At 44.9% G+C, this 14278-nt stretch overlaps 1 protein-coding gene across 1 annotated transcript; it reads right to left on the bottom strand.

Annotated features, from left to right (window-relative positions):
* Positions 1-6262: 6262 nt before the first annotated feature.
* On the bottom strand, positions 6263-8478 carry CUNH20orf173 (chromosome unknown C20orf173 homolog). The gene is made up of 6 exons (XM_077769414.1): positions 8117-8478; positions 7777-7955; positions 7496-7690; positions 7296-7344; positions 7073-7192; positions 6263-6574 (listed from the first exon to the last, which is right to left on the bottom strand). Exons 1-6 carry the CDS (start codon positions 8438-8440, stop codon positions 6419-6421), a joined length of 1023 nt encoding a protein of 340 aa, XP_077625540.1. The 5' UTR covers positions 8441-8478; the 3' UTR covers positions 6263-6418.
* Positions 8479-14278: the final 5800 nt, after the last annotated feature.

The following is a 14278-nucleotide window of genomic DNA, read 5'->3' as shown; positions in this document are numbered from 1 at the left end:
CTGCTGTCTCCACTTGTGTCATTGGGTGGTGGCAGCATGTCAGGGCATCTGTTAAGGAAGAATTTGCTGAAGATTCCGGTCAGGTGGCATGAATTTGTCATCTGCCTGCATTGTGATAGAGAAGGCTTATAGCAGATGCAACAAGACAAAGCCCCTGTCCACAGGGAGCTGGGGTCCAAAGGACAAGAACAGAGGAGTACAGACAGTACTGTGTACTGACTAAAAGTGTGTAGATATTCTGGGACTGAGGCAGGAAAGCATGAGCTGGCCCTTGAAGGTTGGAGGAGTCAGCATGGTTGTGAGATTGGTCGGCCTGTGGCAGAGCACATGGGGGCTGAGGTTGGATGAGGAGGGAGGGAGATTATGGAGGGCCTTGGGATCCAGATTTGAACTCATGGATAATAAGGAACGATCATATGTTCTTGACTTAAAACCAGTTCTGGGACTTCAAAAACACTGAGTTGGCCTTTGGCTAAAGTCAGTCTGTGGAGTTCAGACATTCCACTGGGCCTCATTCTTCTGCTCTGGGTGAATTCCCTTGGGATCCCTTCCTGGGCATACCAGCTGGAACCAGCTCTGGTCCTCTGCAGTCCAACCACATGGCAAGCTAGTAAAGAAGATAGACTATGGCAGAATTTGTCACTGATGGACTTACCTGGGTGGAGGCACCCTGGACTGAACCCAGTTCAGAGACTTAAGACTTACTGTTGTCACCTTCCTTGAAGCCTAAGAGAACAGCTTCTCTAAAAAAGCAGGGCATGACCTTTCTCTGGCCCTTGAGCTATAATCTGGAATTCCTAAGCCTGAAGATGGACCTAAGGCCAATTAAGACTGTGGGGGTTTGGGGCACCTGGGTGGCTCCGTCGGTTAAGCGTCCGACCTCTGCTCATGATCTCACAATTCGTGGGTTGAAGCCCTGCCTCGAGCTCTGTGCTGACAGCTCAGAGCCTGGAGCCTGCTTCAGATTCTGTGTCACCCTTTCTCTGCTCTTCCCCTGCTCATGCTTTCTCTCACTCTCACTCTCAAAAATAAATAAAAACATTTTAAAAATTAAAAAAAAGAATGTGGGGGTTTAGGAACAGCACCCCACTCCTCCAACCTACCTACTCAGGGCTCAGGCCCTGTCTATTCCATCACATTACACAGCAGACGGGATTGTTTACCTCTGCTGAAGTTTTGTTCCAGAATCATGGTATGAGACTCAGCAACAGATGCTTAGTAAAATGTTACAGCTTAGAACTCCCCAGAATTAGATCTGGGACCCTAGAGATGTTGGCCTGGACCCTGCCTCTACTCAGAGTCCCTGTGGCTCAGAGTCTTCACCTGGCCCTTCCTGTGCTAGGAGTTCTCAAGGACCAAACCTCCAGGCCTGGGGTCCCCACCACTCATACCACCTGGTAAAAGATGCCCTTTTCCACCTTGGCTCAAGACCACTACAGTCCACACTGCATCTGGAGGCTGCGACAACGCCAGCAGTGTGTGGATATTCTCACCAGGTCATGGGCATTCTCAGGTGTGTTTTGTGCAATACGTTCCATTAGTTATTCTCTGGACCTAAAAGTGGGGCCTGGTTCATTCTGCAGAGATAGGAAAGGAAGTCAGGAAGGCACTGGGGCTCACCAGCTGGCACTGTTCACCACCCTCACCTTCCTGTGCCCATTGAGCATGGTGTGGTGCTCCTCAGTGGATACCCCATATTGCGAAGACTTCAGATTCCCTAAGTTCCACGTGCATAGCACAGGACTGGCATGGGTGGGTCTCAGGGTTTCGCTGTGGCCTGGGGGTCAGCTGAAAAGCTCCTCCTTGGCTGGCTGGAATTGGGTTGGGTCTCCTAACATCAGTGCCTACAGAGAAGAGCACAGACAACTTACCACTTCACCCCCTATGTTCTAACACAGAGGAGGTTGGGCCCCATCGGAGTAGAGAAAGGAGTCAGGGAGGGAGGGGATACAGCTCAGAGCCCAGGAACTCTGGACGTGGTGGTCTCCCAACTCCACAAGGAGCTTTGGGGCCCATCCAGAAGCGTTGATCAAACCAGGCGGACACTGCTGGGGGAATCAGGCTATCCAGATGAGCAACCTCAGGGCTTCTACAGCTCTGGGGCCAGCAGCAGAACTTCCAGAAGTACCTGTGGAGGTGGGAATACCTCACCCACAAAAGCAGCAAGGCAACCCCAGCCTAAGACTCGGCATGCAGGCCTCATCTCAACCCATGGAACAGGTCCCTTTCAAGCCACATGGTTGTTTAGTTGTCTGGTCTTAGGACAGATGACATCTTCAGCTGATTGTCCCCACCCCTGCAATACCTTACCTGCTACTCTGACCCACTAAACACCTATTCACTCCCCAGGGCTGAGGATGGAGCGGCCAAGCTCTGTGCAAACAGCAGGCCCTGCAGAACAGGAGCAGTGGTGTGTGGAGCAGGGAGCAGAAAGAAGCAATGTGCTGCAAGCATCGATCTCGAGCACAGCGCGGAAGAGATGCAGACTCGGCTCTGCTCACCACACTTAGAAAGTAGGCGAGGGAGGAGGAAGGCCAAGAACATGGGGTCTCAACTTGGGTCCGACCCTAGAATTTACTCCCTCTAGCCTGCTGGGACCAGGGGTTGTCCAGACCCTGGAGGAGGTGAAGATGAGAAGAGAGGCTCCTCCAGAGAAGGCAGGGCTGTACTCCCAAGACTCAACCACTTCATTTACATCAGTGTGCACATTGTGACCTCTTTCCTCTTAGTCTTTTGTTAACCAATGCTAACAGCTCTGTATAGCCTCCCTAGGCCCTGAAGCCTGACACAGGATGGCTTGGAAGTAAAAAGGTGAGTGAGTGAGTCGGCAATCAGAGGAGAGATGTGCCTCTCTGCCAGGGCTGTGCGATGGGCCCCTCAGCCCCTAGGGCTGTGCTTTCTGTTCCCAGCACATGGCCATGTGTGTGGACCTGGGGAGGGGGAGGAGAATAAGTATTCAAATCTGGTTCTTCTTAATGACTGCTAGTCCTTGAGGTGAGGGAATCTGGGAAAGCTTATACCGGTGCCTGATAATCCACACATCTCTCCTGGACCTCCTATCTTGGTTTCCTGTCATGTCTCCTAGATCTGAATATTCCAGACCTACCATTCAGATCCAAGGGTCTAAGGCTTGTTGCTGGCCAAGAATAGTCTCACATTTGAGCTGGCCGATTCCTTTGCCTTCTGCTGTTGTATTGTGGCTCAACAAGTCAGGCTTCAGCCTTTAGAGGTAACTCTCTTCCCTGTATAAGGGCCTGCCTCTTGTCTGCCTGACTCCAGATGCAGAAACCTTACAGATAAAATGGGCTGGTTGCTGCCCCTTTGCCCCGAATCCAGCTCTCCATTCACTTGGAAATACTCATTAAACCTGTGTGTCACAAAGCACCGAAAAGAGGAGCTCTTCTCCAGGGAGGACAGAGCCTGCACCTAGACAAACACTTACAGAATGACCTGGATGTCCAGAAGAGACTCACTGGCCGCTCAGGAAAGCCAGAGAAAGTGCCACAGAATATCCTGGAGGAAGAGAGGCCTGGAGAACCCTTTCAAAGTGTTTTCAAGCTGATTGGATGGATACACTGCATTTATAGGGTCCAGGGGTGTGCCTGTGGGTCCTAAGGGTGGGCGATGGCAGGCTCTTGGAGCTATACCAGCTAGCCTGTTCAGGTTAGATCTTTCCGACCAGAGCTGAGGCATCAGCCACAGGTGAATGTGATGTTCAGCCCATAAGCCTAAAACCCACCATTAAGGCTTCATTCCTTTCCCATGGGGCAATGCACAAGGCAAGTGACTGGCTGACTCGGACACCAAACACTGGGAAAAGTAGGAAGCTACTACGGTCACAGACTTCACTAGCACGACACCGCCCTGGCGGCCTCCATCAGAGCTCCACAGTCACCTGCTAAGCCCTACAGGGTGCTCCACTGGAGGCTGAATGGAGGGGGGGAGAGGCGACATTTGGTGTTTCCTGTGGCCTCCCTGGAGGAGAAGGGGTTGATGCTCAATGGGGTTCTTCATGCCAGCCCAGTATCAGGGACCCCACCACACAAGTCACGTTGTGAGTTCCTGCACGGAGGTCTTGTTCCTGCCTTCACCTTGGTATTCAGCCCACGGTCCGCCTGGTAAGGGTGAGCTTGAAAATCAAGCGTAATGGGGACAGGAATAAAAAGGGTGAGAATATATGCCAAGACTAATGTGGCGCATCTCTGAGATGGGCGCCATCTATTGCCAGTGCAGGGTTGTTAAGCATAAGGCAGAAAGGATAAAGGAAGAGACTTTTGGCCCCTCTTTAAAAAAAAATTTTTTTTTTTAATGTTTATTTCTTTTTGAGAGAGAGAGCATGCGCACAAGCTGCGAAGGGGCAGAGAGAGAGAAGGAGACTGGATCTGAAGCAGGCTCTGCACTGTCAGTGCAGAGACCGATGCGGGGCTCAAACCCACAAACGGTGAGATCATGACCTGAACTGAAGTCAGACACTTGACCGACTGAACCAGGTGCCCCTTTTTGGCCCCCCTTGAGGAAGGAATCTACAGGAAAACTTTGTGATGTGGTTAAAAGTAAATTTCTATCCAACTAAACTTTGTTTCTTTTATTTAAAATGAAACCAGTACATGCACATGGTTACAAAATGAAGTAGAAAAGAAGGTAGCAGTTTCCCATCCAATTCTTTTTCCACCTCTCTCCAGAGGCAACCAATTTTTTAACACTATTTTTAGGGCTCCTGGGTGGCTCAGCCGGATGACCATCTGACTCTTGATTTCAGCTCAGGTCATGACCCTAGGGTCATGGGATCAAGCCCACATGGGACTCCACGCTGAGATTGGAGCCTGCCTGAGATTCTCTCTTTCTCCTTCACCCCCTCTTCCTGAACTCTCTCTCACTCTCTGTCTACGATAGAAAAATTTTAAAGACTCTATTTAACACTTGATCTTAGCCAAAAGGCCAAGAAGTGATAAAGACTCTATTTTTACACTGGACAACTTAATTCCTCTAAGTACCTGTAATATGTTTATATGATGCCATAATGGGTCCAGTATCTGGAATAACATGGCAATAGATAGCCGCACTGCTCACACCTTTGGGGATTTTTGGACTCTGGCTCTAAACTAGACGTCCCATACACATCAGTGCCTTTAGGGAGGCAGGTATGTATAGTCTTGGTTGGATGAGGGATATTTGCATTGTGTTAGTTTGTGTGTGCGTTGGGGACAGCCCGGGAGGAAGAACATAGTGGATATTTGTTTCGTATACCCAACAACCAAACATCCTCAGCGGAGGCTATTTGGATACCCTGAACTACAGTTTCTACAAAAAAAAAAAAAAAAAGCAGGATAAATGCTCTCCCTCCCCCCAGTTGATAGTCTCCTCTAACGAATTGTTTTTATTTCTGAGTATCATTATGGACTCAAGGATTCTTTGTATATTCACTGTGATTCCATCATGACAATTGATGTTTTTGATGTTGAAATATTCCCAACTTTGATGTCTAGATTTTCCTGGTACTTTTCCTGTCCAGATCTGGAATCTTTTCATGGGAAAGAAGTATTTAGAAAACAAAATCTGAGTTCCAGGATTGATCATTGCTACTGGTATTTATGGCATTTAGACCATTCAGATGACAGAGCAGAAATGTATTTGGAAAATCGTGAGTTCATGGTGATGTGGGTGCGCAGTAATGTGAATGTACTTAATGCCACCTAACTGTACACTTTCGAATGATTAAAATGTAATTGTTATATAGATATTGCCACAAAAAATAATTTAAAAATCGAGTTTATAATGATATTTCCAGTTTGAATTTAATGTCACAGAGTTTTTACTATACCTGTCTGACTTTGTATTTGGTTCCTAATAATATTAATATTATTACTTAAATTCTTTATTCCATGAAACCCATTATATAGTTTCAAAAATAATAATAATATTATAATACATCTGCTAAGTGAAGTTTAAAGTTTCTTTGTAGTTCTTTTTGTCCACAGAATATATCCTCCAAAGGATACATAGTGTATTGAGTACCAAAGAAACTTGAAATAATTCTTTTCTCTGGTGCTTATATTACCAATCTGGTATATAGTTAGGTCCATTTGATTTGTTCTCAACTTTAGGGTTTGCTTTTTCCTCTTTTTCATTTGATCATATTTTTTGCTGAGATATATATGTATACATATACACATATAGTGTGAGATGTGTATATAAATGTCATATGGGGATATGTTTGCTGTTAAGAATCTGGAAGAGAATGCAGCCTTTAACACCACCAGGATCCATTGGGAGGAATAAACTACAGTTTTATTTAGCAGCAGAGTGATTTATATCCAGGATCACTTGAAGCCCCAGTCCTTCTCTGATACACCATGGTCCCTTTTACTAACAGCCAGCCTCCTGGGGCTTCCATGGGGTGAACAGGTGGGAAAACATTTCAGTTGTAAACAACAACCTTCCCCTCACATTCCAGCTTTAAGATGACCTTTCGCTCTTCTTTGAAATTGTGTATGTTACTCTTGAGCCAATATTTATCATCCCAGTAATGGGACAACCTCATGAACTCATCTGTCCCAAAACCAAATAAGGATACCTGGGAAATAGGATAAGATAGGAAAGGGCCACGGGGTCGCAGGCTGGATCCTGTCCTGCCTCCATGCCCACCAGCCACCCTTCACCAAACACTCATTTAACATCCAGCGTGACAGTCTTCCTCTTGGACCTTGGAGGAGAACAGAGCTCACCTCTAGCGAAGACATACTTTGAACACACAGTGTGACCCTGGAGTCCAGTAAAGAGAGTGTCAACTAGTTGTTTCTGATTATTGGCGGAAAAGAGGATTCCCCAGGGAGACAAGAGAAGGGGACTTCCAGGCAGAGGCAGCAGTGCGTGAGAAGGTAGGAGGGAGCTGGTCTGTTTGGGGAATGCCAAAAAGCACAGTGTGTGAGCTTGGAGAGAGAAGGTGGTGGTAGTTAGATCATGAAGGGTCTTGAAAGCCAGTTAAAAAACTTTAAACTCAACCTGAAGTCCCTGGGAAAATGGACATTTTGACAGAAGGATGAAGGTCAGTGAGTTGTAGAAGTTGTCTTACCTGGTCACAGGTGTGCAGGGCATACAACAAACCCACGAAGCCCAAGGATGGAAACCAACCATGCTTCCCCAGCCAACGATCCTGGACATACTGGAGAAAGGTGAGGCTGAGCACCAAGACCTAGAGAATATAAGGGAGAGTGCTGACCTGAAGGGCATCCCCTTCAGGCTATGAGCAGCCCTGTCATCCTGCTCCTCCCCCTTTACCCTCCCAGATCTCTCACCTTGTCTTTGTTCTTGTTACTTCCACTGGGGACCTGGTCTATCTGAAATCTAAAAAGGGATTGGGGTGCAGGAATTTCAGAGTCATTTGACACAGCAGCCCCCAAGCTTAGGTAAGCCTTGAGGGTGCCTCAAAATTCAGCAAGGGTCCCTCTGGAGTCCCCACTGTCACCCCCTACAATGGCTCTGCTCACTGCCATACCCAGGGTTTATTGGGCTTCTGAAGCTCTGTTCCCATAGCACTTCCATAAACCACTTTAGGCCAGATGAATTCAGAGGAAGCAGCAGCAGCTGGGTTCCATGATCCCGTGTGCTAGCCATCTCGGGGTACATAATGCGCATGGTGGTTTTGTTGCCCACATCTGTCTCAAAACCTAGGACAGGGGCCTGGTTCATCCTAGAAAGGAGAGCAGGGTGGACATTTGGAGGAGGAAGTGGATTTGGCCTGACCTTCCTGGTCTCCACCTCCTCCTCTGCACCCACCTGAGGACCATGTCATGTTGGTTAATCCTGAATCCATGGCCAGAGCCACGTAGGAACCTTGAGTTTCCAACCACTGCACAGGTCCGGCAGCTGGACCCCACATAGCCCTGTGGATGTCTGGGAGACTCTTCTATTGGCTGCTGCTCCTGATCCTCAAACTCTTTCTTTGACTTGACACCCTGAAGTTCAGAAAAGCATAGTAGAGAGGAATTTAGGAGCTCATCTCAGACTCTCACTATCTTTGGAAGAAGGTTAGAGCTTGGGGCCATAAAGGGAGAGATGTTCAGGGCATGGGGTTGGGAGAGCTGGGACTGGACAGAGACCAAGACTGTGCACTGACCAACCACAATATCAAGGCATCCGAGGACATGGGCTCTTCTGACCTCTGCACAGGCTCAATGGCCCTTACAAAGCGTTCATCAAACCAGTCAGATCCTCCACGCGTGTGGAGGCAGGCAGGGCACTCGAAGATCTCAGATGAACACATACACTTCCTGAAAGATCCGAAGCAATGGCAGGATTCTGGCCTTGAATGCATTCTGGCCTTTTCATGGATGTCATTCTGGCTGAACTCTTGGCTCAGGAAGAAGGCCATCAGCCACAATGTAAGTATACAGGCAGCTACCAGACTCGGCTTCAAGTATTGAACCATCATCTCCGGCATCCACGATGGTGCCCCAGCAGACGGTAGATTAGCTCTGACACCTGGTACTGGGAAGGAGGAGGGGCTGGGGCCAACAGACCAGTGCCCCCTGTCCTGATGGCTTCCGTTCCTCCCCTAACCCTTCACACCACATCTCAGTCCCAACACCTCACCTCTTGCTTTCTCAGCCACCTGCTAACTGCTAAAAGGAACTCTGCCAAGGCCTGGACTGGAGGTTGAGAAGAAGGGAGAGGTGACACTTGTATGCTGTGGTCGCCCAGAGGAGATTGACACCCAGTGAGGTCTTTCATGCCAGCCCAGTTATAACAGGGACCTCATCACAGACACCACATTGTGACCTCCACTCTGAAAGCTTATTCTCAAGTCCCCCTCCTTTACTTTGGCATTCAGCCCAGAGCCCAGCTGACAAGGGAGGCTTGAAAGTCAAGTGTCAAGGGAACAAGACGGTGAGAAGGAATGGGTATGTGCCAAGTCTGATGTAGACAAGCAGGAGACAGAGAAGGGAAAGGAAGGGCCGCTTGGAACCTCCCGGGTCAGAGAAAATTCATCATATTGACAAATTTATGATAGATGACTACTTGGCCTATTAAACTCTTTAAAAAATATTTTAATGTATTTTTGAGAGAGAGAGAGAGAGTGCGAGTTGGGGAAGGGCAGAGAGAGGGGGAGACACAGAATCTGAAGCAGGCTCCAGGCTCACCAAGGTAAATACATGCAAATTATTTTTTTGAAAACAAAAACAGAAACAAAACAAATCATACTATCCAGAAAGGCTTTAACGTGAAGCAGCTGACCTCGGTCGTCCTTACCTGAAGTCTCTCCTCAGACACATCCTCTTCTATCCGTTCTTCAACATTTGCTTCCGTATCTCTAAATAATATGCTCATACCGCTGTATCATACTAGGTGTACACTAGCTGCTATGTATGATCATATCATTATGTTTAGTAGTACCCTCTTGGTCACTTTACAATTTTATATAATGGACCCTAACATCTATTTCTCATTCTGTCACCACGAGACAAGATTTCTTGAAGTCTTTCTCTTTAAGATGAGAATGTTGTGCCATACACTTCTATGTCAATTATTTTCCCTTTACACATCCCAACATTGATATTTTGAACTTCTACATCATCAAGGATAATATTTACATTCTGTTGTGTCATTAAGTTTCAAGTGTTTTGTCTCTAGCAGTGCTATGCAAAAGAAATATGTGAACCAATACTTAACCCCGTATGTCTAAATATTGTCATTCCAATATGTATGCAATATAAAAATATTATTGAGATATTTTGCATTCTCCTTGCTTGAAACTAAGTCTCCTTTTAAAAAAAATATTTATTTTTGGGAGAGCACAAGCAGGGGAAGAGGCAGAGAGAGGGGGACAGAGGATCTGAAGCAAGCTCTGCACTGACAGGCTGTCAGCAGCAAGCTCGACGTGAGGCTCAAACTCATGAACTGCGAGACCATGACCTGAGCTGAAGTCAGACCCAGGCACCCTGAAGCTAAGTCTTCTAAATCCCAAATTGTATTTTACACCCATGGTGCATCTAAATTTGAACACTCAGTTTTCATCAAATACATGATCTATACCTTTTATAAAATTTTATAAGCTAAAAAGTAGATTTACATATCGAAGTTATAAAAAGCATACTTAAGGGTTTTCCAATAACTGAATTGTGTTCACTTTTAAATTTAGATTAATGAAAATTTTTATTCCTTACTTGCACTACCTACATTTCATGTGCTCATCCACCATATTGGATGGGCAAGAACTATAGACTGATTCTAAAAGTCCAAATTCTATTATGCTCACATTATTGTAACTAGACAAATATTAGTTCCTGTAGAGTCTGATAGTGAACTAGGACTACTTTCCTTTTACTGTTCATTATAATTTCCTAAGAAAGGGTATATAGAAGATAAATGTCTTTGAATCCTTGCATGTCTAGAAAAGCCATTATTCTGCTTACAGTGGGTAGAATTGTGTCCCTGAAAGAAAATATGTTCAGGTCCTGGTCCCTGATACTTGTAAATGTGACCTTATTTGGAAATACAGTCTGAAAATGTAATCGAGTTTTAAAAAATTCATGCTGGATTAGGATTGGCTTAATCCAATGACTGGTGTCCTTAAAAAATGAGGGAAATTTGGGAACTGAACACACAGGGCAGAGTGCTATGGGACAGATTCTCCCTCAGAATCTCCAGAAAGGACCAACGTAAATTTTGGACTTCTAGCCTCCAGAACTATGAAAGAATATAAATTTCTGTTGTTTTAAGATACCTAGGGGTGCCTGGGTGGCTCAGATGGTTAAGCCTCCAACTTCAACTCAGGTCATGAACTCATGGTTTGTGAGGCAAGCCCCATATTGGGCTCCACCCTGACAACTTGGAGCCTACTTGGGATTCTTTCTCTTCCCCTCTATCTACCCACCCACCCCCCGTTTAAGCTCACACACGCTGTTAATTAATTAATTAATTTAAAAAATAAAAGAGAAGATTCATGGGACACTTGGGTGGCTCAGTCAGTTAGGCATCGACTCTTGGTTTTGGTTCAGGTCATGATCTCACTGTTTGTGAGTTCAGGCCCCACGTTGGGCTCCTTGTGTGGGAAGCTGAGCATTTTTATGTACCTGCTGGCCATTTGAAGGTCTTCTTTATTTTATTTTAAATTTTTTAATGTTTTCTTTATTTCTGAAAGAGACAGAGAGACAGTGTGAGCAGGGGAGGGTCAGAGAGAGACGGAGATACAGAATCTGAAACAGCCTCCAGGCTCTGAGCTAGCTGTCAGCACAGAGCCCAAGGCAGGGCTGGAACCCATGAACCGCGCGATCATGACCTGAGCCAAAGCTGGATGCTTAACTGACTAAGCCACCCCAGGCACCCCTGTAGGTCTTCTTTAGAAAACTGTGTATTCAGTTTCTATGCCCATTTTTCGATTGGACTGTTCTTTTTTTTTTTTTTGTTTTGTTTGCTGTTGAGTTATATGAGTTCTTTATATATTTTGGATATTAACCCCTTATCAGATACATGGCCTGCAAATATTTTTTCCTATTCTGTAGTTTCCCTTTTCATTTTATTGACTTCCTTTGCTGTGCAGAAGCTGTTTAGTTTGACGTGGTCCCACTTGTTTCTACTTGCATGCACTGCCTTTGACAAATGGCTATTATTATAGCTGGAAAGCCATAAGCCTCGCATGCAACTTTCCTTAGTGACTTCATGCATATCTGAACTTGTCACCAGTTCTTCCACACATCTATCATCGAATAATTATGATAATTTTTTTGTTATGATAAAAACTACATAAAGTAAAATTTGCCATCTAAACCATTTTTTTTAATGTTTTATTTATTTCTAGGAGAGAGAGAGAGAGAGAGAGCAGGGGAGGGTCAGAGAGAAAGGGAGTCACAGACTGAAACAGGCTCCAGGCTCTGAGCTGGCAGTCAGCACAGAGCCGGATGCGGGGCCCAAACCCACGAACCGCAAGATCATGACCTAAGCGAAAGTCGGACGCTTAACCGACTAAGCCACCCAGGCGCCCCTAAACCATTTTTAAGTGTGCAGTTCAGTAAAGTATATTTACATTTTGAAAGAGATCTCCAGAACTTTTTCATCTTGCAAAATTGAACAATAATTTCCCATTTCCATCCCCATCCCCAGTCCCTGGAAACCACCATTATAACTTTCTGTTCCTATGAATTTGACTACTCTAGATACTTGGTGTAAGAGGAATCATACAGTATTTGTCTTTTTGTGTGTGTTTTATTTCACTTAGCATGTCTTCAAGGCTCATTCATGTTACCAAATATGACAGGATTTCCTTCCTTTTTATGTCTTTAAATTGTATTGATATTAAATACATATAAAAGAATATAACAAGAAAAATACCCATGCACTTATCTTTTTTTTTTATGTTTTTCATTTTTGAGAGACAGAGACAGACAGAGCGTGACTGGGCAAGGGGCAGAGAGATAGAGAGATAGACAGAATCCAAAGCAGGCTCCAGGCTCTGAGCTGTCAGCACAGAGCGTGATGTGGGGCTTGAATTCATAGACCCAAAGATCTAATCTGAACGGAAGTCAGACACTTAACCAACTAAGCTACCCGGGCACCCTTCCCATGTACCTATATTAATGAATATAGCATCATAAATATCATTGAAGGCCTTTGGTGTTCCTTCTTCGTTGCCAGATGTTAACACTGTGGAGAATTTGGTATTTATCATTCCCTTGGCTTTTTCTTGTTACGATATCTATGTGTATCTAAACATTATTTAATTTTGTATATTTTTTAACGTTGTATATGCAATCACACTATATGTATTTTTGTGCAACTGCTTTTTTTTGTTGAGGTGAAATTCACATAACACACAATGAACATACATAATACAATGAACCATTTAAGTGTACAATTCCGTGGCATTTGGTGTACTCACAATATTGTGTAGCCACCAGCTCTCAATACTTTCAAGACTTTTTCAACACCCCATAAAAACACTCTGTACCCATTAAATAATCACTCACTAGTCTCTCCTGTCCCCAGCCCCTGGTTACCACTGATTTTTCTGTTCTTATGGATTTTCCTGTTCCAGATAGCTCATATAAAAGGGATCATACAATGTGACATTTTGTGTATGACTTCTTTCCCGTAGCTTAATGTTTCTGAAGTTCTTCTAAGATGTAGCACGTATTAATACTTCACCTCCCCCCCTTTTTTTTGGTTTATTTCTTTATTTTGAGAGAAAGAGAATGTGTGTGCATGCACACATCAAAGAGGGGCAGAGACAAAGGGAGAGAGAGAATCCCAAATGTACAGTGTGGAGTGTGATGCGGGGCTCAATCCCATGAACCGTGAGATCATGACCTGAGCTGAAATCAAGAGTCAGATGCTTAACTGACTGAACCACCCAGGAGCCCCAATACTTGGCTCCTTTTGATGGCTGAATAATGTCACATTGTATGCACATACCACAACTCGTTTATCCATTCATCCACCGATAGACATTTGGGTTGTTTCCACCTTTTTTAACTATTGCAAATAATGCTGCTAATAAACATTTGTGTACACATGTCTGTGTGGACATATGTTTCTGTTTCTCTTGGGTATCTATGGAAAAGCAGAACTGCTGGAGAATATGGTAATTCTATGTTTAACTTTCTGAGGAACTGCCAAACTGTTCATTATGGCAGTAAGGCGATGAGTTGCTGCCCACAAGCTCACTGCCCTTATCACATACTCACCGCTCTCATATCACCGCAGGAGAGCGATGAAGACATAGTTTGGGCTCCAGTTCTAGCAAAAGATAACCTGAAAGCTCTCCTATTACAAAAATCCAGAACTGCTGGTCAAAACATAGTATTACATTTTTTTAGTTGTGTTCATTTTTTAATGTGTAAGATAGTTCTGTGGTACATAGTGCAAGAGGTACAAAAAGTAAACAAAAGGGAAGACTCTTTCCCCGCCTTGTTCCCCACTTATTCTCCAGAAATAACTTCTATCCCCAGACACACCACCATTCCTAATTAGTCTTGTGTATCCTTCCTGAGTTCACTGAAATTTTTCTAAACGTATGTATTGTTTTAATAAGAACTTTTATTTTTTAATGCTTTATTTATTTTTGAGAGAGAGAGAGAGAACGTGTTAGAGAGGGGCAGAGAGAGGAGGAGACAGAATCTGAAGCAGGCTCCAGGCCCTGAGTTGTCAGCACAGAGCCTGATGCAGGGCTCAAAGTCACAAACCACAAGATCATGACCTGAGCTGAAGTCAGACACTTAACCAACTGAGCCACCCAGGTGCCTCTAGTAAAAACAACTTTAAATGCAGAGCAGAGGCCAAAATA

This window comes from Crocuta crocuta, unplaced genomic scaffold (genome assembly GCF_008692635.1).
Source record: "Crocuta crocuta isolate KB4526 unplaced genomic scaffold, BGI_CrCroc_1.0 scaffold445, whole genome shotgun sequence".
Classification (NCBI taxonomy): domain Eukaryota; kingdom Metazoa; phylum Chordata; class Mammalia; order Carnivora; family Hyaenidae; genus Crocuta; species Crocuta crocuta.
Note: the sequence above shows the minus strand (reverse complement) of the source record. Positions and strands in the feature narration are given on the sequence as shown.